This window comes from Rhinolophus ferrumequinum, chromosome 4, assembly GCF_004115265.2.
Source record: "Rhinolophus ferrumequinum isolate MPI-CBG mRhiFer1 chromosome 4, mRhiFer1_v1.p, whole genome shotgun sequence".
Taxonomy (NCBI): Eukaryota; Metazoa; Chordata; class Mammalia; order Chiroptera; family Rhinolophidae; genus Rhinolophus; species Rhinolophus ferrumequinum.
Window position 1 is genome coordinate 101009646 of NC_046287.1, and position 26846 is coordinate 101036491.

General features: G+C 44.5%; 1 protein-coding gene across 2 annotated transcripts in view; it reads left to right on the forward strand.

Annotated features, from left to right (window-relative positions):
* The window catches only part of MTUS2 (microtubule associated scaffold protein 2), a 508660-nt gene that overhangs the window by 447803 nt on the left and 34011 nt on the right, over window positions 1-26846 (forward strand). For both annotated transcript variants that reach the window (XM_033104383.1, XM_033104384.1), the window contains one exon: window positions 6161-6227. In XM_033104383.1, coding sequence (XP_032960274.1) covers window positions 6161-6227 — 67 coding nt within the window. The remainder of the gene's footprint in view (window positions 1-6160; window positions 6228-26846) is intronic.

The following is a 26846-nucleotide window of genomic DNA, read 5'->3' on the forward strand; positions in this document are numbered from 1 at the left end:
TCTTTGGGCCCCATGTTCTCTGTCCCCTCGAATTGTTCTTTAGTAACCCAGGTAGGGCATGACGTTCGTTCCCTGGTTAACCGCAGCCTTTTGGGTAGGCTAGTTGTTTTTGTAACCACTGACTCTCCCTAGCTTGCACAAGGGCAAAGGCTGGAATTAAGCACTAAGTTTAATCATTCTGATTTTTAAAACAAGATACAGGTTTGCTCATTTTTCACACAAGTAGACACTGACATGCATTTAAGAATATTAAATGTGAATGAAACTTTCCCTTTGACCAGTCTATATTAAATTTCATGTCAGCATAAAAAAGCAGATACAAAAATACAGTGGTCTGTATTAATTATATGTGAAAAAAATAATACTCATTGATTAAGTCAAAGCATGGCATCAGTTGCTGCCTTAAAGCCATAATAATTGAAATGAAAAACAAAAGGTCAGTCCACCTCCCAGAGGAATTTTCCACAGTTACATTATGAATCTGGCCAATCTTCACAAAATTGATATTGAAAATGAATGCGGCATTCTCAAAAGGTGGTGTGAAAACAATGCTTAAGACTTAGAAGTTCTGTTGATGTCTCCTTATGGCTGGTTCATTTGGAAGTACGAAAGAAAAATGTTTCCCTATAAGACCAAGTTCTACCAGGTAGAATTAAATCCTAACCTGAACTTGTGGAGCCTGAAGTGAAAAGTAATATTGTTTCTGGGAAGAATGAAAAATTAATTTAACCTCTTTGTAATTTCATGTGTATGTATGTTACTTTGAATTTCAAAAATGCACAATAAAAAGTATATGGGTGATTCCTCAAATACCAGAATTCTATAGGTCTCTTATTCAGCTCCCTGTTGTGGTTCTTTTGCTTAGCCTGGGAAAAAGTGGCCCAGCTTATGTGGTTGAATTTTTCCGATCTGCACTGGTTTCAGGGAAGGCTAAAAAGATAGGAAAGATTAATTGGGAGTCTTTGGGCTTACACATATAAATTTTTTAAATTTACATATGCAAAGTCGGACAAGTAAGTTCACGAACTTTCCACTGTGTATTTACATGGTGGAAAGGTCACGAACTTAATTGTCTGATCTTCATCTATGCCCCACCTTTTTAAAAAATACCAGGTGAGGAAGCGGGAGCTGAGAAAAACACCCAAAACTGCAGTGAATTTTATGAAATTACCATCAGTACCCCTTGTAGCCAATCAGGAATTTTTGCCGGGAGAATCAGAGCAGAGGCCTAGACTTGGCGAGGAAAAGAAAAGGGCCCATCTAATGTGGGTGAGAGGCTCCCAGAAAGAACCCCAGGTACTGTTTTTGTGCCGCCAGTTCTCCTGGTCTTGGACTGGGGAGCTCCCTTCATGTCCTCCTGTTTGTTCATCCTTTGGTCTCAGGAAATCGCCAAGCCAGCCCTGCTCCAGTGAGTTATATCGCATATTGTTTTATAATTGCTTATTCATTTACTGACTCTGGGAGACTCTAATGCTCCTTAAAGCAGAAATATTCTGCCTGGCACATATAAGGCAGTCAGTAAAAATGTGTTGTTTGGTATAAATTTCCTATTTATGGGTTAGTTGGGGTGAAAGCACCTCAGTGTCACCCTACAATCAGTTTTAATAATAAACAGGCTGTTCCATTGGTTTCTAATTTGAGGAGGGGCTTCTTAGATGGTGCTGCCCACCAAGGACCACATGGGTGATGCTAACAGGACAGGCGTTTTCTCTTCCTGCCACCACCACGTTCACATGGGCAGCCTCACCACTGAGCAGGTAAGTCCCACTGACCAGGCACGCACAGTAACAGAGTGTGGCGGGCTTGCTTGGGGCCCAGCCACACATCAGTTGCTTGCTGTCAGTGGGACGATTAGCAGGTCGTGCGCTTTGCGGGTTTCTGCAGCTAGAGAAGACTGAAGGCAGCCTGAGTGTTTTTATCAGCGCCCTCTTCCTCACTTGACTATTTTTTTTAAAGGTGGCGCATTCTATGTAAATTTTAAAATACATATATGTAAACCCAAAGCCTCCCAACTAATCTTTCCTATCTTTTTAGCCTGCCCTGAAAGAGTCTGTGAGCAGCCCTTAGCATGGGAACTGGTAGCAGACTTGCAGGGGTCTGTCGAGGGCTAGTGGAGGGGATGGAGGGGAGAGCTGGAGGTTTCGGGGGGACAGCTCTCGGACTCCATCCATGAATGCAGTGTACCCCTCTGCAGAGAACAGAGAACTGGGAGTGCAAAGCAGAGGTACGTGAGTAAATAAAAGAGGTAGTTATGGAGACACAGCTGCTGGCCTGGGGCTTAGATGGATGTTCTCCAAATGTCCATTTCCAGCTAAGCCTGTCTCAGAGTAAACAGTCATTTTAGAGGGATGGTCTTCTTAGACTTTGCGATTTCTGGACTGTATCACTAGGATAGTTTGGATGCTTAATACTGAGGTCTATTTTTAGCCCGTTGGGGTGAAAGTAGGAGCTCATGTACTTGGCACCAGTTAGGAATTTTCCACTCATTCCCCACGTAGGGAAGCACTGATCTAACACTGGGCCGTCAGACGAGGCCTCGCTCAGGGTTTAGTCGTCACACCGTGCCATCGCCCTGGACCTGGCTTAGGTGGGGGAGCAAAGGGGATTGGTGGCAGGAGATGCTTTCAGGGGGAGTCCTTGGGCCAGCCTTACTCCTGGGTGTTCAATAGGACCGAAGGACCTTGCAAGACAGCTGTTGGAATCTGTTGACCACCATGGATGAAGTATAACTTTGTGAGGCAAGGAGTCCCGAGTGACGGTCCCTTTAAGTTCACTTCTTGCCTGAAGGACAGTGGTCCTGCAGGTCCTACATGTTGACTCATTCCGTTGCAGGGCAGTACTAGCCATTCTGGTTTGGCCGCCAGAAAACAAAAGGTAACGTCATGGATGCAGAGAATGCACAAATTAGAGAAGTTGATATTTCAAAACAAGCACTTAAGGAAGAAGGGCTGTTGCCAACCTGCACAGGCTGGCCTTAGCAAGCAGCGCTGTGTGCCAGCACCTTAAGCAGCAATACATTCATTCAGAAGCCGTCAGAAGGGGGCAGGGGGTCGGGAAAGCTGAAAGGGAAAGCCAAATAGCTGCCTCTCAGAAGTTACAGCCCCATGTGCCCTACCCTGACTCACAACAGACACACCAACACCCAGGGCAAATACAGGGCGTTCAGGTGGTAGGTGGGGTGTGAATGCACTCGGGGGGTTTCCATGGAAACGGAGTGGTCAGGAGCTAATGCTGCCTCTCTCCCGTTAGACATGAAAATCTTCACGGTAATAAGCACTCAGATTCAATCTGGGGGTCGGTGCGATTTGGATTGTGACGTTGTGGAGAGAATCCCGGTGTGTTAGTGTCTGATGAACAGTGTGGACTTTGTGTTAGAACTCCTGCGTTTGCCATTTCCCAGCTGGTTACTTAGCCATATAGCTGCAGTGTCATCTTCCAGAAAGGGGGTTAAAACCAGGACCCACTAGACGGTTTTTGGAGGAGTAATGAGGCTTACCTCGCTCTGCGCCTGACATGTAGGAATTGTGTGGGAAATGTTTGTGTTAATACTGACATTTCAGCCATCGGGTCTGTCGCTCGCCCTGGACAGCGGACCCTTCCCTAGTAAGCCATCTGACTAGTTTGAAACTGGTTGGTTTTACAGCCTGCGCTTTCAAAAGGGTGGGGACAACGGTGGGTTGGGGTCATGTTCCTTCAGTCTTCTCCATCTCTCAACGGCCTCTGCTTCCCCAAATGGAGAGGGCACAGGGTCTCCAATCCCACCTGTTTCGTTCCTGTTTCCCCTTCCATCTCTTCTCTCTTCCCATCCCCTCCCTTTTTTTTTTCTTTCTTCTTTTCTTCTCTCACTTTGTTTCTCCTACAGCAAAGACGGAGGGGCAGGCCTGGCCACAGAGAGCAGAATTAGCTTTTCACCAAAACGATTCAAGTCCCCAAGTCTTCATCAGCTATCTCTGCTGTCCTCGGCACTGTCTGCAGCTGACACCTGACACCCGCCCTCCTCCGTGCTGAGGACCTTCGGGCCACCCCTCCCCAAAATGTCCTGTTCTCCTGTGGCTGGAAAGCGTGGAGTGGTTTGTTATGACACGAGAGACCCCTCAGGCTGTTAACATCCCCTTTTCCAAAGGAAAAGCTGAGGGAAACGTTGCCTTTAGGTTAGAAACTCAAGTTAGCTTGTTGTTTTTGTTAAGTTCTGGCTGTCCCTGCCTCACCCTGTCTAGCTCTGCACCGCTCTACACTCAGAGTGAATGCTTTGGTGATGCTGTTTGTGGATGGATAAGAACAGTATCTCAATCCTCTGGCTGTGCTTGGGAACTGAGGAGACGAGTGTCCGCAATTACTCTCGATGGTAGAAACGAGTTAGCTTTTTCTACTAATTTAAGATGATTGCAGGGCAAAGACTGAAATTTACCCTCTCCAGAATACTAAATTTCCTTAACTTGTAGTAACAGGCTGAGTGTTGGCTGGCCGTACAGTGCTGCTGTTAGAACGAGCGTATAATCCCCGCCATCTGTCTGATTAGAACACATTCCCAGTTCTGGTGTCCCCAGTCTTTGAACTTGGAGTAGAATCAGGGCAGAGCCAAGAAGGTGCCAAAGAAAAAAGGGGCATAAGACTGGTATAACAATTTTAAACACATTTTGATACATAATATGAAAACCACCTATTAGCTGTAGGATGTTACCCGGACGCAAATAAAATAGAAGGAAGCAACGGAATTCTAATAACAACAGTTGAATAGAGCTTGCCAAGTGCCAGGCACCATTGAACTACTTCACGTATATTAATTTATTCAACCCTCATGACTTCCTGCAGCATCACTTAGTAATTAGGACAATGTACACTCTAGCCTTCAAACGCAGGCAGGGCAAGGATGCTACGGGCTGGGTTGGAAGGTAAGAGCTTCAAGAATAAGAAAGGGTCCCCTTCTCCTCAAAGGATGTGTTATTGCTACGTTGGTCCTAAGATGACCATAAACTAATGATTGTTGGTGCCTGGGACTAAAATAGCTCTGTTTTTTCTGCAGACAGAGTTTTATTTTGGCATTATGAAATGAAGACATTGCCTAGCAAATGCCCTTTGGATAACCTGAGACCCCTCAACCCAAAGTGACATGCGTGTTACCCGGGTCTCAGCGCAGCACACACAGAAACGAGATTGTGACAGCTGTCTATTCACATTTGGCACAGTTTCTTCAAAGGTGCTGAAATCAAAGTCAAAGGGGGTTAATAAAGAAAGAACTTTCATAAGGGCCTGATGCTCTTCATGCTAGATAGTTGGTACACATTTTAGCCAAAATTCCTCCTTTTAGAAAGGTTTGCTTAGGGAGTACACTCCGCAGAATGACAGACTCTGTATTTTTGGGATCCCTAACTTGAAGAGAATTTATACAGCCCATCTTTCCTAGTTATTATAGTAGTAATAAAATCCTAAGCAGTATAAATGCTTATGGTGACTCAACAACCCAGATTACAAATTCAGCATCGCTTCAACTATTTCTCTCATTTCCGTCATAGAACGTATTTGATCTAAAAACAGCTGAGCTGTCATTTGATGACAAATGGCGCTCTTTGCACTAAATAATACTTCAAGGGTGAGTTTTCCTTTCATTCCTTCTATTGATGCAGAAGACAAAACAAAAACCTAGGAAACCTTACGTTTTGGTGCTGGTCTTATTACAAAGGGACATGTTTCATGTTCCATTTTGTGCCCATTATTCATTAGGGAGCTGACCATGCTTGTGTGGGAAAAGGGGCAGTTGCAGAGGCCGGTAGGAAAATAAGCATTTACCCCTCAGAGCACCATGGCATGGACATTTTTCATGGTCAAAAATCTCAAAATAATGATAATAGTTAACAACGTTTAATAATATTTAACAGTAGGTTAATGTTGAGTACAGAGAAATATTGTAGGATGTTTTGTATAAGAGCGTGGTATAGATATTATTAATATTATATTGCAAGCTTTGCGCTTTCAGGGTGATACAAACGAATGAGTCAGACTTGGCTTTGCACATTTTTTATATGCTTATATAATGAGAAAATTATTTCCTTAAGGGCTAGACTTATAAATATTTGCTTAATATGATTCATTAATTAAACATGTGAAACTGCTTATCGAGCATAAAACTAGGGGACTCTCGGTGTCCGTTTTGTTTTTTCAGAATGAAAGTGCCCTTGTGAAAGAAAAAGAGCTGTCAATCGAACTTGCAAACATCAGGGATGAAGTTGGTAAGTAGGGCATTGAAAACAACACACGGAGAGAATGTCTGTTCCTGATACCTGTAAATGAATGTGTAACAAAAGCAATTATGTCTCCCGCGGTAAACCGGAGCAATCCTGCCCAGACAAATGAAGTCTCTTACCCAGCACAGCAGTGGCTGCTGCAGCCTTGCAGGGAGCCGTAATTTTTATGTTTCTGTGGTTATAAAGACAGCTTCCTAACAGTTCACAGTGGAACTAATCAGGCCTCGACTCTGCACTTCGCAGATGGCAGCTCATCCATCCATCTGTGTTGTGCGCTGTGACAAGCTCCCCCCATTTAGGCATCCCCTGGGCAAGCAGAGCTCCAAGAGAAGCAGCCTGGCTTTGGTGGACTACACGAGGCGCTCTCCATAAGACGCAGTTGTCCCACGGATGCCTGCCACTTATACCCTGCCTTGAAATGCTCTGGGATACGGAACAAGGTCAACAACACACATTTGGGTGGGTTACAATGCTGGGGCTCGTGCTGAAACTCCTAGTCTTCAGCTGACAGGACGGTAGCATTCAGTCTGAATCTTAAGAGACCTCCCAAATGACAGGACGATCCCCCAAACGTCACGGGGGATGGGTTTTCACGAGGCCAACGATCAGACCAAAGGAAGATGCCATTCCCTTTCCTGACCCCATTTCTCTGTTGAGGATGTGTTATTCCGTTTCCCCAGGAAGCAGGCAGCAAAGGTGAAATAAGCACGTCCAATCCCTTGGCCTGCTACGCTTCTCTATTCCTCCCCATCCAGTGCTGTCCTGGGCACAGCCCACTCTGCGTGGGTGTGGCTTCCTCCAGCAGCGAAGGGACTGGAACCGTCCCAGCTGTCCCCGGTGGGTGGCACAGCACCTTTTCCTCCAGGCCAGCCATGCAGGTAGGCATCGAGCCTTACTTCTCCAGGGAACCTGGCCCCACGGATGTGCAGTGAACAGGGTAGTGATGTCCAAACATAGCTTCTCCACCCCCCCACCCCACCCTCACTTTTTTTTTAACCTTAAAACAATTGTTTTTCCTTCACTGTGAATTTTGTGACTTCAAGAGAGGTCAGCCATGGCCTCCTCTCCCCTCTAGGAAGAGCAGGGCCCCTGTTGGAAAGCAGTAAATAACAGTTCTCCTTTCCAGCCTCAGTGGCAGAGGCACCTCCACCTGGCCTGCCCCGCTGAGGGCATGAACCCGGATGCAGGTTTTCTGAGAGGCCTGCCAGGAATGGCAATGGCAGTGTGTCAGGGAAGCTCCTGGAAAGCCAAGGTCCACAGGGACCTCTGTGTCTCCTTGTGTCTTTATGTGTCTCCACAGAGTGGATGAGTTCTTAGGGGGTTCGGAGCCTTATGGTCGCAAACATGGGCTTTGCAGGCAAATGGCCCAAGTTCAAGTAGAACGAGTTGGCTAACTCTCTGTCCCTTGTTCCCCCTCATAAAAAGGAAAGTCGATTAAAGAAGACGCTGGTGATAAAGCATTCTGTAAAGGTGACTCATAACTATAAGGTGTGTAGTTCCTTGCATCTGGAAACAGAGGACGAAATCTTCCACTCTAGGGTGTATTCCTCCGGAGAGGACCTCTGCACCCCCCGTGGCCGAGCTTCAGGTCTAGGGGTACAGGTATGACCCCACTGGGTCAGGTGTGCCAAACCCAGAGCCACTTCCCTCTCAGTCCTTTCCGGAAGCTTCTGGATGCAGCAGGCACCACACAGGATTACATTGAGTTTTTGTATTGAAGTCTCATTTTGTTTCTGCATTAGTGCTAAGAACAGAAGCAGAAATTGTCTGCCAAATGAAACAGCCATGGGGTGTGGGGGAGGCTGGCCTCGGTAGCACCTCAGCCGGGGCCTCTCAGCACAGCAATGGGGGGGCGGGGTAACTGTAAAGGCCATAAACTCTAGCGTCTGGACCTGCAAGGTGTTCCCTTGAAGGGAAAGAGAATTAAGCTTACAAACCCGCCTTACAAATGATCACATAGGAAGGTAATGGTCAGTCCTACCTCCTGACCAACAGCCCTACCTTTATTTACGTCTCTTGTCTCTTGTCACCTGCGTCGGACGTTGGGGAGGCAATGACGGGCCCTGAGGGAAGGTGGGGGACGTGGAATTTCTCCAGGTTGTGACTTCAGACCTGGAAGAAGCAAAGAAGCTGCAAAAAGTCAGAGTAGTTTAGGGGCACGTATAGCGACCCCAGAACAGGCCTGGCCTGTCCCCCCGGATCTCAAAATTACCGCTTAAACTTTTCATACCCGTTCACACACCACCCTGAATTCTACCATCATCTGTTTGTAAGGACCCATCAGTTGTCCACACCCACACCCAGAAATTCAAAGCCTCTTAGCATTTGGCCCGAACACGCTTTCCTGTGGTTCTCAGCCCTGGTGCATGTTAGAATCACCGGGACTGCTTTTTAAATACTGATTTCCAGGACCTACCTAGGGCAACAGAGTCACGATATTTGAGGGTGAGATCCAGGCATCTTTTTAAATTCCCATGGTGCTTAGTGAGTACAATGACATTTGAGAATCATTGAATTACATTGAAGGAAGAGGGATTTTGATTTGGGTCAGGGACAAGGGAGGGCGCAGTAAGTAATTTGGGACAGGCTTGGAAGGGGGCGTCCCGTACGGAGGGCTCTGGGCAGGAAGGGGTCCTAGGGGGAGAGTCCCAGGTGGGGGGGGAAGGGTGTAGACAGGGCAGATGCAAAAGAAATTCCACCGACTTTGAAATTACACACAGGATTGGCCTGGCTCCAGAGAAAAGCGGAGGAAAATCCTCTTCCTTCTCTTCCTTCTCCTTCCTTCACCTTTACCTGTCAGGCTTGAGTCAGGTCCCATCTGGGTTAACGGTGCTTTTGGGAACCAACCACAGAAAGGAATCTCCTGGTGTGTTTGCTGACGTACTGCACACTTAGTACATTCTCATTTGTGACTTCCCCGGTGAAGCTACTATAGAATCTTCCAGACAGTATGTAGTTTGAATGGTTCCCCTAACCAGAGATATTGATACGCGATATCCCACACTGATTGAGAATCCCTGATTGTAATTGTTTTTGAGTAGGAATTTGCTGGCAATTGGTTTATAAGTAAACTCTGAGACATCCCTAACAAGTGATGTGTTCTGACACCATTTCTGACATCAGCTGTCAGGAGATTTTTCCACACCAGCCACCAGTCCTCTGATACCAGCTGGGTGTCTAACAATTCAATTCTGACACTAATGATCCAGAGACAGCACAGACCCCACAGGTTCAGGGCCAGTCCCACAAGATGCCCCCCCAGGGCCACCTGTGTCCCAGGAGCCAACTGTGCTTCTGACCAACTGGCTACCAATTCATGGTTCCCACAACTGCCCCCTCAGGCTTAATCATTCACTAGAATGACTCACAGAGCTCAGGAAAAGACTTTACTTATCTTTACCAGTTTATTATAAAGGACACAACTCAGGAACAGCCAAGTGGAAGAGATGCCTGGGGCCAGGGATTGAAGGGGCTGGGTGCATGGAGCTTCCCTGCCCTCTCTGGACACGTCACTCTGCCGGCACCTAGAAGTGCTCACCAACCTGGAAGCTCTCGAGAGCCTTTGCTCGAGAGTTCCTATAACCCAATCTCCAGCTTCCCCTCTCTCTGGAGGTGGGTGATTCGGGCTGAGAGCTCCCACCCTCTAATCACTTGGTTTTTCTGGTGACTGGCCCCATCCTGAGGCTGTCCTAGGGTCCCCACCGTAAGTCACCTCATTAGCATAAACTCTGGTGTGATTGAAAGGAGCTCGTCATGAATAAATAATAAGACACTGCTATCACTCAGGAAACTCAAAGGGCTTTAGGAGTTCTATGCCAGGAACAAGGGACAAAGACCAATGCGTTATTACAGCACAGCTCGCGAAGGCACTGCCCACATGTGGGGCCATTCATTTAACAAGGGTCTGAGCACTTTGGATGTAACCGCTACAGATTTTAATAACTGTAGCCTGTCCGCCTCGTTTTAAAGGTCGGAAAGCTGAGATTTGGTCAAAGATCTTGGCTAAAGCTGGGACATCTGTAAGAAGCACCAACAAAAAGAACTTAGTTCTCCTTAACCTCAGTCCACTCATTCATGCAACAGATATTTATTGAGCATCCAGCACATGGGAGACACAGACAAGGCAGGGTCCATGGACGGTGGAGTAGACTATATCCTGCACCAGGGCACCCCTCTGAGTGGGGGCTGAAATGCATGCCCGTTGCAGCCACTCACAAGCCCTGTGCCCTGGCCTGCACAGGGCGGCCGCCTCCCACAGGAAGAAGTGCTTTTTCCTAATTTGCACAAAGGCACCATATGGGCCAGCGGCCACCTAGTGTTATGTTCAGTTAATGAGGAACAAGACTCAACTCATGCCCTCAAGCTCACAATCAAAGGCTCTGTGGAGGAACAGCTATCTGAGATGGGCCTTGTACCCTGTTTTCCCAAAAGTAAGCCCTAGCCGGACAATCAGCTCTAATGCGTCTTTTGGAGCAAAAATTAATATAAATTAATTTAATATAATATAAATAAATTAATATAATATAAATTAATGTTTGCTCCAAAAGATGCATTAGAGCTGATTTGTGGCTGGGTCTTATTTTCAGGGAAACCCGGTAGGATGACGAGGATTTCGGTAGATGCTCGTAAGAATGGAAAGAGCACAATTACTGAGCACATACAGAAGCCACTTGTCCCCCTGACTGTGCCAGGGACCAATGGATGCTGTGATCATTGTCAGGCCTCCCATTCCGTCCACTTACAGAAGTAAAAACTCTCTGTTTCCCCATTCCTCTTTCTGTGTATCAAAAAAAAGAAAAAAAACTTTCACACTTGGCATTTAACATTCTATCATACTGATAAATTAGAAAAAGCTACCCTTCCCCTCTGAGTATTTTGGTTTTACCTTTTTTTTTTTTTTTTTTTTTTGCTATTATGCAACAGTGAGTATACTATTTGCAAATGATTTTTTTTCCTTTTGCATTACTTTCTTGGAATATATTCTCAAAGTTATGGACCAATAATTTTTATAGGATTTTATATTTGTTTTAAACTCACCTGTTTAAACTCACATGTGATATGGCCTTGATATTTACTCTGTACATCTAGATAAAAGATTATAGGATTTAATCTCAGTGTAGCTAGGTTTGTCTTATAAAGAGGAAATTAAATCTCTCTCTTTCTCTCAAACACACATACACACGCACGCACACACACACATGAGAGGAGACATGTACTATCCAATTAATTATATGCCAGGATAGAGTTTGGGATGGAGTTTTTGTGGAACACAGGTAGACTCCCTGTGGAGTGGTCCCAATTGTCGTCAGTTGTGTTACATTGTGTCCCCTGTGGAGACAGGGATCTCTGGTCATCCTCTCGAAAGCTTCTCGTCCCCAAGTCACCCTCCAGGGATGATGGCCTGTCTGTGGAGTTGGCCTTCATGGGGCCAACAGAAACGCCAACGTCCTCAGAAACGTCAACCCCAAACTATGGTGGCTGAGGGATGAAAAGGCAAGTGGGTCTCCAGGAAACCAGAATCCGGCACCATATCCAGGGAAGGACGAGCACAAATGCTAGAAACAGGTTTAATGTTTGATTTTTTTTAAATCACATTTAAAAATTTCCCAGAGAATGTAGCTTTGATTTTTGGTTAGAGTGGCATTCTCCAAATGTGGAATAACTGAAGACTCCCTGTTCCGTGTGTAAACGCGGAGAGAGGTGTATAAGGTGCTCCTCCTAGAAGCAGATTATTTCCTTTTGAGACCTTATGCTACAAGTTGTTAACTGCTGTGAGGTGAATGTTTATGGTCCCCTCTCCAGCAAAGCTGCCTTATTAGAAAACCTTAAAAACATACATGTTGGATAAACTCCACCAGACAGAAAACCATACACAGTGCTTAGCGAGGTTCAGATGGGGTCCTCTGGCTTACACTCCTGCGTAGCTGTGCTCCCAGCCAGACCAGAAGTCCTGCTGAGACACATATGCAGACTTGAGTTGGACCCACACTAACCTCATTTACACATCTCTTGCCAGATCCCTTTTCCCAGGCTGCTCAAAGCTGTGACTATCTACATCTGGTGTAAAATTGCCTCTCATCTTTGAGGTCCTCAATCACCCCGCTGTCCTGTCAGCAGTACTCACCTGCCACTGCCCCCAGGCCCCAGTGCTGACAGACGAGGAAGCTGCCTCTGCTTCCCTGCCGGCTTCCATCACCTTCTCTTAGCCCCTTCCTCTCCTGAGTTTACAACAACCTCTGCTCTGGCTATTCCCACCCCAGAACAGGCCCATGGATTTTTGTCTTTCTGCCAGCTTCAGACTTAAGGTGAACTTTGCTTTTTTACCTTCTACTGCACACTTTAAAAACATTTAGTTTGAAATAGAGTTTTAAAACAGAAAGCAGTGTTTAACAAAGCAATCATTCTGGTAAAATTTCTCAGGTATTATATACAGAAAGCTAAATGGTTAAATCCACATTTTGATTAAAGTCAGCCTATTGAAACAAAGCAAAAAAAAAAAAAAAAGAACTGGATGTTTTCTATAATATACAATAAAGAGATATTAAAGAATTACGAAAGCTTTGACATAAAGGTGTGATTGAAATCTAAGTTTGTAGCAGTATGCAGTGAATTATTATTTATTACATTTTTAAGTTATTAACTAAAATGGATTTTTCCATTTATTCTCATATATAACTAGCAACACACATATACATACACATACCACTGTATTGGTGAGATGATTTTACCTTTCAGGGTTATACATAAAATTTTGTCTTCCAATTTTATGATCATAACCACTTATATTTACACAGTGCTTAGCACTTCCCAAGCTCTGTCACATAATATATCTTATGTATTCATTCAAACACCTCAGTGAAGTCGCTGTTGGTATCTTTATTTTATAGGAAATTGAGCCTCTGACACATTGATTCCCTAAGAGCATATAGCTGGTGTGGGACTAACCCCAAGGTCTAGATTCTTCTACATACAGTATGTAAGTTTACCATGACACCGCCAGCCCTTCGAATTTTGGGTGTGATTTTTTAATTTAGTAAATTGAAAAATCAGATAAACAAAATACACTAACTTCTCCCCTAATTCTATATGACTTCCACACAAAACCATAAAAGATGCTGGTGAGTCTCTGTCCGGAAATGGAGGAGATGTGATTCTATAACACAGAGTGATGTCAGTGGATCAGGGTTGGGTTCAGGGACAAATAACAAATAACAAACCCCCCAGTGGTGGTAGTTTAATCATGGTAGATTTTTCTTTCTCTCCTCTAAGTCAGTAGGAAGCACCCAGAGGCAGGAATGGTTCTGTTCACAAAGACCACAGGGGTCCCAGGCTTCTTACAGCTCACAGTTCTACCCCCATTACACCCCCCCACATACACACACACCAAGATGGTGGCCCTTCTCCCCACGGTCCTCTGTGGTAATGGTGCCACAGTCATCATGTCTGTATTCCAGGTAGTAGGGTGGAGGAAGGAATGGACACAGAAGCAGACAGTGAGTCAGCTCTATTGTGGGGAAGTTTCCAGGAACTACACTTCAGCTTATTTCTCATTGGCTGGGCAAACTAAGTCCCGGGCAAACCTCATCACGAGGGAGACTGGGAAATGTGCTCCTTTTTCTTGATGGCCTTGCCCAGATATTATTTTATTATGATGGAGGAAGGGGAGAATGAACACGGCGGTGGGGGGGTGGGGGGGGCAGGGGTACTAGCAGTATGTGTTATGGGGCGTGAATTGCCTCCGTTAGTAAGTTGGGGAGAATCGTCCTGTCACACTAGGTGAGTGAGAGCAAAGGGTCTAGCAGAGTATTTGGCAGAATAGTGGGGGCTCAGTATGTGCTAATTCCCTTAAACTTCAGATTAGATTCTGCCGTTTTCTTTCACAGCTTTAAAAAAGGCTGAGTCAAAATGCAAAGACTAAGAAGATACCTCAGAAAAAATAACGAATCTTTGGATCAGAAAACATAATGCATATTTTCTGATTTATAAAAATACCTCTTTTAAGCACACCAATTAAAAGACTGTCAGACTGGATAAAAAAGCAAGATGTGGTTATGTGCTATCTGAAAGAAACCCACTTCAAAACTCAAGGTAGATAATGTAAAAGTGAAAAGCTAGAAGGAAGATGTACTATGCTAACAGCAATCAAATCACACAATGACTATGACACAAAGTAATCTTCAGATCAATGATAATACCAGGAATGGAGATGGCCATTACATAATGATAAAGGAGAGTCAGTTCACTAAAAAGACATAACAATGCTAAATATCTATGTACCTAACAATAGAGCTTCAAATCGCGTAAAGCAACAACGGATAGACCTAAAAGAAAAATAGACAAGCCCACAATTATGGTTGGAGATGTCAGCACTCCTCTCTCAGTACTGATAGAACAAGTAGGCAGAAAGTCTGTAGGGATAGAAAAGACCTGAACAATAGTCTCAACCAACTTGACCTAATTGACATTAAAAGCACTCCGTCCAATAACAGCAGAATACACGTCCTCTTCAAATGCACATGGAACATTGAACAACATAGACTATACTTTGAACCATAAAACAAACCTCAGATAATATAAAAGAGTTGAAATCATACAAAATGTTTTGGACTATGACAGAATTAGACTATTAATCAACAACATGAAAATACCTGGAAAACTCCAAACATTTGGAAATTAAAAAATATACTTCTTAAAAACATATGGGTCAAAGAGGAAACCCCAAGGCAAATTAGGAAATATGTTGACTTGAGTGAAAATAAAAACACAGCATTTCAAAATATGGGGAATGCAAAATTCTCTCTGATCAGTAGAGTTGAATCTTCTCATTCAATTTGCTCAGCAATATTGAGGGAGACTCAATATGTATTCTAACAATCCAGCACTCTGTGGCAGGGAGGTGGAGAGTGTTATTTTAAAGAAGGTTTGGTCTAGTAGGTTTAGCCCGCTGTCAGAAATTTGAGCATGACAATATAAATTCAAACATACTGCTTTCTTTGCAAGATGGACCACTCAGCATGACTAGGTCTGGGAATTACCTGCTCTCCCATAGGGAAACAATATTCGTTCTGAGCTGGGAAAAATTCAAACCAGTGATGTCAACTGCCATGATTAGATTTTATTCCAGTCAATGTAATTTTCTGAAGTCAGTTTCTATCCCAGACAGGTGCTTACCCAGGCAGTCATATCAAAACTGCCAACCCCCTTAAATGGTCTGGTTGCCATGGAAAATATGTTATCAGCTACAATCCCACAAAACTGCTGCTTTCTTTGAGACCATGATTTATTCAAAGTGACAGCAGCACATTTTTTTGATATTTATAAAATTCTTTGACATCTATACATATAGCACATTTTAGTTATTTTATGTTTTGTGATCCTCTAAAATATGTACTCCTTTATGAATCAAGATAATTCTGCTTTCTGATATATGTTAATGTTAGTATTTTTAAATCTGTGGGTTTAATCCTTCAGTAACCAGAATTGACTGACTAGAATAACTCAGGATACCAAGGGCTACCCTTAACCTACCTTGCAGACAAGCAGCTTCTTGAAACTTGGAGTCAGCTGCCTCTGTAAAACAGTGACTTCATAAATCCAATATTTATAGTGGTGTACAATTTACAAAGCCCTTCCACACACTATTTCATCTGATCCTGACAACAACCCTGAGAGAAAGGTAAGATAGATAATACCACTACTATCATTTTAACGATTAATAAATCGTGGCTATAGAGAATAAACGCAAACCCCACGTCATATAACTGTGAGGAATAACAGAGCCGGGTCCGTATCTTGTTCCACCATGACCCTGGAGTGCTGCCTTCATGTTGTAAGATCTCAATTGATGTCTGGGGAAGATAGTAAAAAGTAAGAGGAAGACATGATATGCTACATATATCTAACCTGAAAATCGCTGAAAAGCATCTTGCAAAATATATATTTTAATTGACAAAGAATAACATCCAAAGTATGCAAATACAGTCACCTCCTCTTGTGAGTTTCTGAGGTACACAGATTCCCTCTTATTTTTCTTTTTCTTATTTTGATCATAGTAATCGTTTACTTTTGTTTTAATTTTTTATATATATAAGTTTCAGATGTACAAAGCAACATAATAGTTAGACAGTTAAACCCCTCATAAAGTGATAACCCACCCCCAAGCTACTACCCCTCTGATATCTTACATAGCTGTTACAATACCATCGACTGTCTTCCCTATGTTGTACTCCACATCCCGTGACTATATATACCTATATATTTAGTTATAGTTGACATTCAATATTATTTTAATTCAGCTTCAGTTGTATAGTGCATTGGTCAGACATCTACAGAGTTTATGACGTGATCCCTCTGATAAGTCCAGTGCCCATCGACACCTTACATGATCTTTACAACATTGTTAATTATATTCCTTGTACTGTATTAACTATCAATTTGTATTTCTTAGTGCCTTCACCCTTTTCACCCTGACCCCAACCCTATTCCCATCTATCACCTTGATAGACCGAGTACTTATCTGGCACCATCTAGTTATTACAATATAATTGACTATATTCCTTATGCTATACCCTACATCCCCATGACTGCTGTGTAACAACCAATTTGTACTTCTTAATCCGTTCCCCTTTCATCCATCCTTAACCCCCCTCCCATCTTAAAGAAGTCCCTCTAAGAGTCCTTGTAATATTGGTTTGGTGGTGATGAACTCCTTCAGCTTTTTCTTGTCTGGGAAGCTCCTTATCTTCAATTCCAAATGACAGCGTTGCTGGGTAGAGCAATCTTGGTTGTATGTCATTGCTTTTCATCACTTGGAATATTTCCTGCCACGCCTTTCTGGCCTGCAAAGTTTCTGTTGAGAAATGAGCTGACAGTCTTCTGGGAGCTCCCTTGTAGGTAACTAACTGCTTTTCTCTTGCTGCTTTTAAGATTCTCTCTTTATATTTAACCTTTGGCATTCTAATTATGATGTTGTCTTGGTGTGGGCTTCTTTGGGTTTTATCTTGTTTGGGACTCTCTGTGCTTCCTGGGCTTGTATATCCATTCCCTTCACCAGGTTAGGCAAGTTTTCTATCGTTATTTCTTCAAATAGGTTTTCAATCCCTTGCTCTCTCTCTTCTCCTTCTGGTACCCCTATAATGTGAATGTTCATATGCTTGATATTGTCCCCGAGGCCCCTTAAACTCTCCTCAACTTGTTGGATTCTTTTGTTTTTGCTGTTCTGGTTGGGTGTTTTCTGCTACCTTATCTTCTATGTCACTGGTTGGATCCTCTGTTTCATCTAATCTACTGTTGATTCCCTGTAATATATTCTTTGTTTCCATTATTGTATCCTTTATTTCTGACTGGTTCTTTTTTATGGTTTCCATCTCCATTTTTATGCTTCCTATCTCTCTGTTGAAGTTCTCCCTGAGATCATTGAGCATCTTTATAACTAATGTTTGGAACTCTGTATCTGATAAATTACTTTTCTTCATTTTGCTTAGTTCTTTTTCTGAAGCTTTGTTCTGTTCTTTTATCTGGGACATGTTTCTTTGTCTCCCCATTTTGGCTGCCTCCCTGTGTTTGTTTCTATGTGTTAGGTAGGGCTGCTATGTCTCCTGGTCTTAGTAGAGTGGCCTTATGTAGTAGGTGTGCTGTGGGGTTCAGTGGTGCAGTCTTCTTACACACCTGAGCCATGCACTCCAGGTGTGTCATGCTGTGTGTCATGCAGGGTCTCTGGTCCTGCTCCCCACATAAGAATGCAGGACATGGTGAGGCCAAAAAGGAACACCCACAGAGCCATAGGTAGGGGAGTTGTACCACTATATTCTCGCTGGCAGCTGGGTTGGAGACACAGGAAGCAGGACCCACACAATCCGCAATCTGCCGTCCACTTGTCTCTGCCAATCAGTCTCACTTGGTAGCTGCAATCCGCCATGCTAACTTCAATCCGCAATCCACACTCTGCCACAGTATGCCATGCCATACCACACCTTGCTAGCATAGCCACGGCAGTTATATTAGTGGCCAGTGGCTCACTGGTTACAGCTGACGGCCAACTAGCCACAGCTGATGGCCATCCAGTCACAGTTGATGACCATTTACTACCTGAGCCAGCATCTTTCCACGTGAGGTCAAGAGCCTGGAAACTGCATTTCTGGCTCTGTTCCCACAAGGTGTGTCCCATGTGTGGGTTGTGTGTGCCCTCCTCCTGTAGTTGAGCCTTGGTTGATAATTGCACATCAGTGGGAGGGACTGCCCCTTGGGCTTACTGGTTGTGAGGACTGGCCCTGACTACAGTGGAAGAGTTGTTGTGCAGGGGCTGAGCCTATGGAGCAGGATCTGCTTCAGCAGGACTCTGGTGCCTGTCCAATCTGCCCCTTGCGTGTATCATACTTGGAGATGGCTGGGTGATGCTTCAGCTTATTTTGAAGCTGACCACTGGTGGCACCAGCCCTAGGAACACCCTCTTATTTTTCTTTGTATTTTGAGTCCTGGGTCAGGGCTGAACACATTGAATGTGGAGCATTCACTGCTTCATTTTATGAACTTGATTGATGAAGATATATTAATACCTGTTAGTGTGCCAGGAGTAAAAGAGGGATGTGATACAGTCTCTGACCTCAGGAAGCACCTGTGTTGGAGAGACAGACACCTAAGCAGATAATTTAGATCCAGTGTACTACGGTGCTAGAGGTCTGGGAGCCCAGAGGAGTGTTTGTAACCCAGTCAATGGTGCAGGAAAGTCTTTTAGGGGTAAAACAGCTCAGCTGGAGTCAATGAAGAAGTGATTCTTCCATACACTTGATCAATTACAGAAACAACACTAATGACATCATTGACTTAATCTCTCCACTGGGAAATGGGAAAAATAGTGAAGAAAAATGGGTTTTCCATGTGGCTATCCCTTAACAAGAGGAAGAAGGCAAATGAGTTTGTGTTTTTAAAACTCTTTAAATTACATGCATAAAAAGCAGGGGCAGTGTTTGGGATATAAGACTCAAATGATTCTCTCTTTGTAGATTTTTTTATATTTGATTTTTCTTGTCTAATGCCACTCTGAATTATTCTCATTCATTTGAATAACCACAGATACTTACAAGAGCCATATTCAGGTACTCACGAGTACCACCAATCTATTTGCTTAATTTGGCAGTTTATTTGAACAAAATAATATATAGATTACAGTACATGCTTATGTAATATTCAGGTCACTCTTTTTGACCAAAATTGCTGTTTTTCAGCCAAATGTCAGGTCTTCGGGGAGTTCATTCTGGTGAAGAAGATAACTCAACCAATTCCACATTGCAAGTAACCATGTAAAGACTCACTAGGTTTCGGTAACAAAGAATCTGATCAGGATCTCAGGGCTCCTTAGCACAACAGTTTTCTAAAAAACAAAACAGTTGGTAATGAAGGATGTAGTCAGAGTTTGGCTAATCAGAAGAATGAGTCCAGGTGGAGAGACCCGGCTGGCAGTGAAGTGTGCGCACTTACTTTGGTGGATTATACTAGAATCCAGCTTTTTTTGTTTTCTTTGTTAAGAATGGCTCTGACTGTCAAGGAAATACCTTTAATTAAGTTTACGAGAGCCTGATGTAGAAAATAAAATTACCAACCTATTAATTTATAATGAGAAATATATCTCTTTATAGGCAGATCTACCTAAAAGCTAATATTGTCATCAGAAGACTGCTTAGTGGCCCAAAATCAATCCTGTGCTATAAATAATAATGGCATCTCACTGAGATAGCCTTGGGCAGCTATTTGCATGACTCTTTCTTTTCTAGGACCTTAATTCTTACCAGGATCCCCAGGGGACGAGATGGAAACCTATTAGAATCACCTGCGAGCTTTTTACCAACTACCCATGCCCAGACTTCTGCTTCCAGCCATAATAGAGTAACTAATATTGGACTTGACATCCCATTATACACAGCTATAAAATAGACCAAATGTATGAGGCAGCTTTTGCAAGCATTGGGCAATGAACACCACAGGCCAGCCATTCTTGAAAAGAGGGAAACACACCGAGATCCATGTTAGCCCCAGCTTTCTGCCTGGGGCCATTCACCAGACCATAGCACAGAGAGGTACTCCAGATGGTGACCACCATTTGGCTGAACTAAAGAAGTAGATAACACAGTTCAAGGTGATTGGAGGAGCTAGAAATTGTGGGCCCGAGCACTGCAGAGGAGTAAGTTGAGCAGAGCAGGACCCCGGGGAGGTGGGGTGGGGTGGGGTGTTCCCATGTGCTCTTAGATGAAGGCTGGGCTGTGCACAGGGGTTCCCGGCAGAGGGCGCTGCTGCAGGACTGAGAGCTGAATAGAGGTACAGAGGGTGTGCAGTGCTCGGAGACATCCGCACTCCAGCCCAGCTGGGCTGGGGAGATCTCCCCGAGCACCTTGAGTCAAGACCTGAGAAAGGCCAGGAGTTAGAAGTAAAGATCATGACCTAGAGTAAGGGTCTCTCCAGGAAGAAAGACAAACTGAGGTTGTACCACCCTAACAAAGAGTAAGACCAAGCCTGACAGAATCAAAGGAATCTAGTAATTTAGCCTGCCAACAAACTCAGCACCTGTTCAAGAAAGACAATGTAATACAAGCTCCCTACAATATATCATCCACAATGACGAACATATACTCTTTTTACAATTAGACATACAGAGAAGCAGGACCCATAATTAAGGGGGAAAGGAGTCAATAGAAACGGGTATTGCAATAACCAGATGTTGGAACTAGCAGGTGAGAAATTTTAAAGACTATTATAAACATGTTCAAGCACTTGGAGAAAATGGAGAAACATAATGAGTAAATAGGTAGGGAACAGCAAGAGAGAAATTAAAACTATAAAAAAGAACCAAATGGAAATGTTAGCACCCAAAAGTAGAATCTCTAAAATGAAAAATCTCTGGGTGGGCCTTACAGCAAATAGGAGACTGCAGAAAAAAGTGTTGTGAGTTAAAGACAATCAACAGATATCTAATCAAAAGAACGGGGCGGGAGGGGAGAAGACTTCTAAAAAAAATGAAGTATCAGTAACCTGTGTGACTATATCAAGCATTCTAACAAATGCATAACTGGACTGTCAGAGAAGACAGAGAGATTGAGGATAAAAATAATATATTTAAGAAAATGATGGGCAAAACATCCCAAATCTGGTTTTAAAAGAGCAACCTGAAGACCCAAGAAACTCCGTGAGCCCCAAACAGGATAAATACGAACAGCCAAATTGCACCTAAGCACGTCATAGTCAAGCTGCTAAAAAGCAAAGATAAACATGAAACTGTAAAAGTAACTAGATAAAGACAAACGTTACATCCAAGGAAGCAGGGATATGAATGACAGTTAACCCCATCTGAAACGGAGACCGGAGGCAGTGGAATGACGTTTTTAAAGGGCTAAAAGAAGGGGGATGAGCAGACTCTTAACCCAGAGCCCTATTTTCAGAGAAAATATCCTTTAAAAATGAGAGAAACTTAGATCTACAAGAAAGAATTAAGATTATCAAAATGGCAAATATGTGGATACGTACAAAAAAAAGTATTCATTTGGTTGTTTTTTAAAAAAGTTTATTTTTAAATGTTCAGTTCGATGATCTTTGAGTGCGAATATATCCATGTAATCACCACCCAAACAAGACCTAGGGCATTTACGTCGCTCCCGAAATTTCCCTCATGCCTCTTTCCAGTCAATCCCACCTCCTCCCTGCTTCTAAAGCAACCACTTTCTTCTTTCCAGCACCCATACTTTTGTTTCGGCTGTTCTTGGATCTCACATAAATGGGATTAGACAATATACAGTCTTCTGCATTTGGGTGCTTTTGCCCTAGGTGAGAGATTCATCCATGTTGCTGAATATATCAGTAGTCGGTTCCTTTTTTTTTTTTTTAAACTTTTGAGTAGTCTTCCATTTGCATGAATATACCAAAATTAATTTATCCGTTTTTCTACTGATGGACATTTGGGCTGTTCCACTTTTTTGCTGTTATAAATGAAGCAGTTATGAATATCCTTGCAAGTCTTTTTGTGGACAGAGTTGATTTCATTTCTCTCAGGTAAATTCCTACACAGGAAATTACTGGGTTGTGTGACAGATGTGAGTTTAACTTGAGACGCTGCCAAACAGTTCTCCAAATGGTGGTACCATCTTGCACCATACCCAACTATGTCTGAGAGTTCCAGTTCCTCCACAGCCTTGCCAACATTCAGTGTCGTCAGTAATTTTGGTGGTGGTGTTTTAGCCATTCTTGTGGGTGTGAAAAGTATCTCATTATGGTTTTAATTTGCATTTCCCTGATCACTGGTGAACTTGAGCAGTTTTTATGTGCTAACTGGCTATTTGGATATCTTCTTTTGCAAAGTGTCCTTTGCTCATTTTTAATTGAGTTGCTTTTCTTTTGACTGAATGGCAGCTGTCCCCTTCACCTGGGCACATGGGCGCTCTCAAGGTGGCCACAGGCCCATGTGACTCACTACTCGTCTGTGTTTGTGATCATTCTTCTAAATCCCAGCACTTAAGACTGACTTGGGATGGCCTAAGTCTACAGTCAGGGATAGGAAAATTGAAAGCACACCTAATGGCTAAGATATAAAGCATTTCAAGAGTGCTGTTCGTAAGATAATTTTGAATGCCTGTTCTTCATAAATAAAGTATTCTAGGTGTTTTATTCAGATATAAGAAAGCTATAATCCATAACCCAAAGAGTTTATAATCAGTTGGGAAAACGGGCACATTAGCAAATGATTGTAACCTAACAATGAAGTACCTGGCTCTCTCCTTCAAATGTCTGTCCTAGATGCTTGTCCAGGCCCTCTTTTCATCTCATTTTCCATGATCTCTCTGGTGATCTCATCTACTGCCTGGCTTTAGCTCTCACCTGAGCCGCTTGCTCCCAAATCCATGTCCTCAGCCCTGGCGTCTCTTGAGGTCCCCTCTTGGTGAGCCAGAGGCAGTACAACTCTTCTTGACCAAACGGTTTTATCTCCACCACCCCACACTCCCCACCTCAAGCAAAAGGAAATCTCTCCTTCTCCTCCTCTATCCTAAATTAGTTCAAGTACAAGCTAAGCTGCTCTAACAAAGAGGCCCCCACATATAATGGGATAAATAAGAGAGAGGGATGTTTCTCTCCAGTGAGGCCCAGGAACAGCCATGTTTCTGTCTTTACCCCACTGTCCCAAAGCCCTTGTCCCTGCCCGTGTGGTTGAGGCGAATGTATTTCAGCTTCCAGGAAAGGGAAGGAGAGAAAGTAGAGGGCAAGCAGCTTCCTCACAGGATATGATCTAGATGTTGCCATACCACTTCTTCACGTCCCTTTGGCCCAACCAGAATCACGTGGCCACAGAGAGCTTCCAGGGACGCGGGAAGATGGAGTCTCCAGCAGGGCAGCCATTTGAGTTAAAACTTGGAGACTCCTATCACTAAAAGAAGGAAAATGGGGTGGGAGGCAGTTAACAGGCTCAGCCACAATTTTTAGCTCAGTTATTAACTCCACAAATCACAGAGTAAACTGACCCAGAAAGCTGGGGTCGTCATCGGCCCCACCTGTCCCTCTCCTTCGTGCTGGATGTCCAGTGAGTCACCAGGTCCTGTTCATTAGAATTTGGAAGACTGTCCTAAATCTGTTCTGTCCTCCTCCTCCTGTAATGACTTAGTCTCTCCTTTTGCAAAAACCTCCTCACTGGTCCCCTTACCACCCTGCTTGCCTGTAGGTCTACCCACTTCCGTGGTTAAAATCCATCAGTAACCAGAAGCGCGTTTGCCTGTGACAAGAACAGTGGTTGCCCCAAGCTACAGGGTCTAGTGTGGGAGGGAATGAGTTCACCACCTTCCTTTCCATGTTGCCTGAATTTTTTTTTTCACATGCACAACAGTAAAAATCAAAACACTGTGATAAAAAAAAAAAAAAGAGATTCTTCAGGGGCTTTATATCATTCGTGGGTTAAGTAGAGTTCAAGCTCTTGAGTGCAGCATAGCAGGGCGGCTGCGTGCCCTCCCAGATGCAGCCCTGCTGCTCCCCTCAACACACCCTCCACACAAGTCCTGCCAACTTCATCGCCTCTTCTCGAACGGGCCTCTCCCTCTCCTCACCCCACCGACCTCCCCAAGCGTCCTGGAAAACTCAACTCTGCCATCACCTCCATGTCTCCCTAGCTGGGCCATTTCTCTTTAGAAGAAGGTCTGCTCCAGAGCACTTCTCCGCTTCTCTGCCTCCGTGGCACAAGGTATGGCACTTGTCACATTGCTGTCATTGTTCATTTATCTATCTGATTCTGCCTTCCTGCCACTAGACCAGGGCCCCTCACGGCTGGGGCTGTGCTTAGGAATCAGGGTTAATTTCCTGAATACCTCGTGCAAGAGATTGCATGCCAGGGACTTAAGGCCACAGAGGGGAAATTACTTGGGGAGACAGAGCTCACAAAGACAACTCTTAAAAGTACATTAATACTCACTAAAATAAAATAATACGGCAGACTAAATAACAACAATGTTGATGCACCATTTTGCACATTTAAATTCATTTCTATCCCCTACTCACCAGTGGCACTCCAGGCTCTCCTTCCCTGGGATTTTCACCAGGTATTTGAGGACTACGCATATGTCATTCATAATCAAACCTGCCATCTGTCGAGTGCCTCTGAGATGTCCGGGAGTGTGAACACAGGGTTTCTAATTCTCACAGTAACCCTATGAGTTAGGCCATATTGTGCCCATTTTACAGGAGGGAACGTGGAGGCTCAGAGAAACAGATATTGACTGGCCCAGGGTTATAGGCTGTCCAGCAGGGGTTTGCACTGAGCAGTCAGGCTCCAGGACCCTGCCTGTTTTTCCCATATGCGTTCTGCCTCTCATGCCTATTCCGAGACAGTGTTTTTGTTTTGTTCTGTTTTAATGCCTGCCTCTCCCTCCCGAGGTTGTAATGGCTCCCAAGGTTATCACTGGACCTGTTGGTCGCCCCTTCCAGGACAGCCCTAAGGCCCCTGGTTCTAGCCACTCAGCTCCCTGCCCCCAGCAGGCTCAGCCTTAAGCATGTCGGTCCGCGTGTACTTTCCTTCAGTTTATTCTTCCATCAAAACTCAGTACAAACGCATCTGTTTCTGCTCAGCCATCCACTTTGTCTCCCTTCTCTATCCCCAAACCGTGTTTCTTCTTCTTCCGTTATTCCCACCGGGTGGGGGCGCAGTCCATGACGAGCTTCGTGTGTCACAAGGATATGAGGCAGGAGAGGATGGCTGTGAGCAGATGCCAGTCTCCTCACTGCCTGGGGAGCGTGACGGCGGTGGGGGACGACAGGGTGTCACTATGTCTATGTGACTCCAGCTAAAAGGCGAGGGGGATGGGAAGTTCCTGCGGATGCAGGAACCTTGAAGAGAATTCAGGGTCCTGAATCCCCAACGCGCCAAGAGGGCACAGCCTCAGAGCTAAGTCTGCACATACAGGCTCAGGGATCACACTGGGAGCTCCAGCCAGCTGAGGGAGAACAGCTAGGCCAGCAGATGGCCCGGAGTGGCAGCCACGGGTGGGTCCTGTACTCACTGACAGACGCTGTCTGCCCTCTGCTCTGTCTTCGAGCTGGTCCTCAGCACACCAGGGCGGGTGGGCTCTGGGGCCTAAGCACTGAGCACGGGACCTTGTTACTCAAACGGTGGTCCCTGGACCAGCGGGGGGCTTGTTTGAAATGCACGTTCTCAGGCTGTACCCCAACCTCTGCATCACTGTCTGCATTTTAACAGGATCATCAGGTAGTTTGTATTGAAGTTCAGGCTTTGCCTACAGGAGTGATTCTCAGTGTATGTCCCCGGGACCAGCAGCAGCAGTGTCACCTGGGAACTTGTTAGAAACACAGATTCTCAGGCTCCGCCCCAGACCCACGAATCAGACAGTCTGGGGTGGACCCAGCACTCTGCGTGTTAGCAGCCCCAAACGTGATTCTGATGCCCGCTTCTGTCTGAGGACCACTGGTGTAGGACAGGACCACGTGACAGTCATGAGCAAGACCTTGAGAAAGCCACAGACCTGGACTGACTTGGTGCTGCTGCTCAGGCTCCTTTATGACAAAATGGGAACATTACTGATAAGTAGGAATCGCGCCCACTTCTCAGAGTTTTTGTGACATTCAATAACCCTTGCTGTTCAGGGCACCCAGTACTGTAGCCTCAGGGGATGCCATCAGCGGGGGATGGCTCAGACCTCCGAGCGGTGTAGCCGCTGCTCTTCCTCTGTGCCTGAGACCTTTTTCTAGAAAACTGTGGAAGAGAAAGAAGTGTTGCATCTTCTGGTACCTAGCGTGATGCGAAGGCCCCTCTTGCTTCTCTGTGATTTTATTTTTAAAAACAGGCATGCTTTAACCAGCCAGTAAACAAAATGGACTGTGAACTTGTCTTCTTAGGGATTCTGACGAAGACCATTGTCACACTGGCCTTTGCCAGCTCGGAGCGCTTGCGGCCACCCTTGTGTCCATTATGTTAGGTGGACATGGTTACTTCAGGCTTTGGAGTTGACACAAGCAGCCACCCCCAGCCTCAGATGAGACCAAGGACAATGGCCAGGGGTCCTTGTCCGATAACTGTTTCCTCAAACGACACGTGCTCAGATGTGTAGCAGATGAAGCATAAGGAAGTAC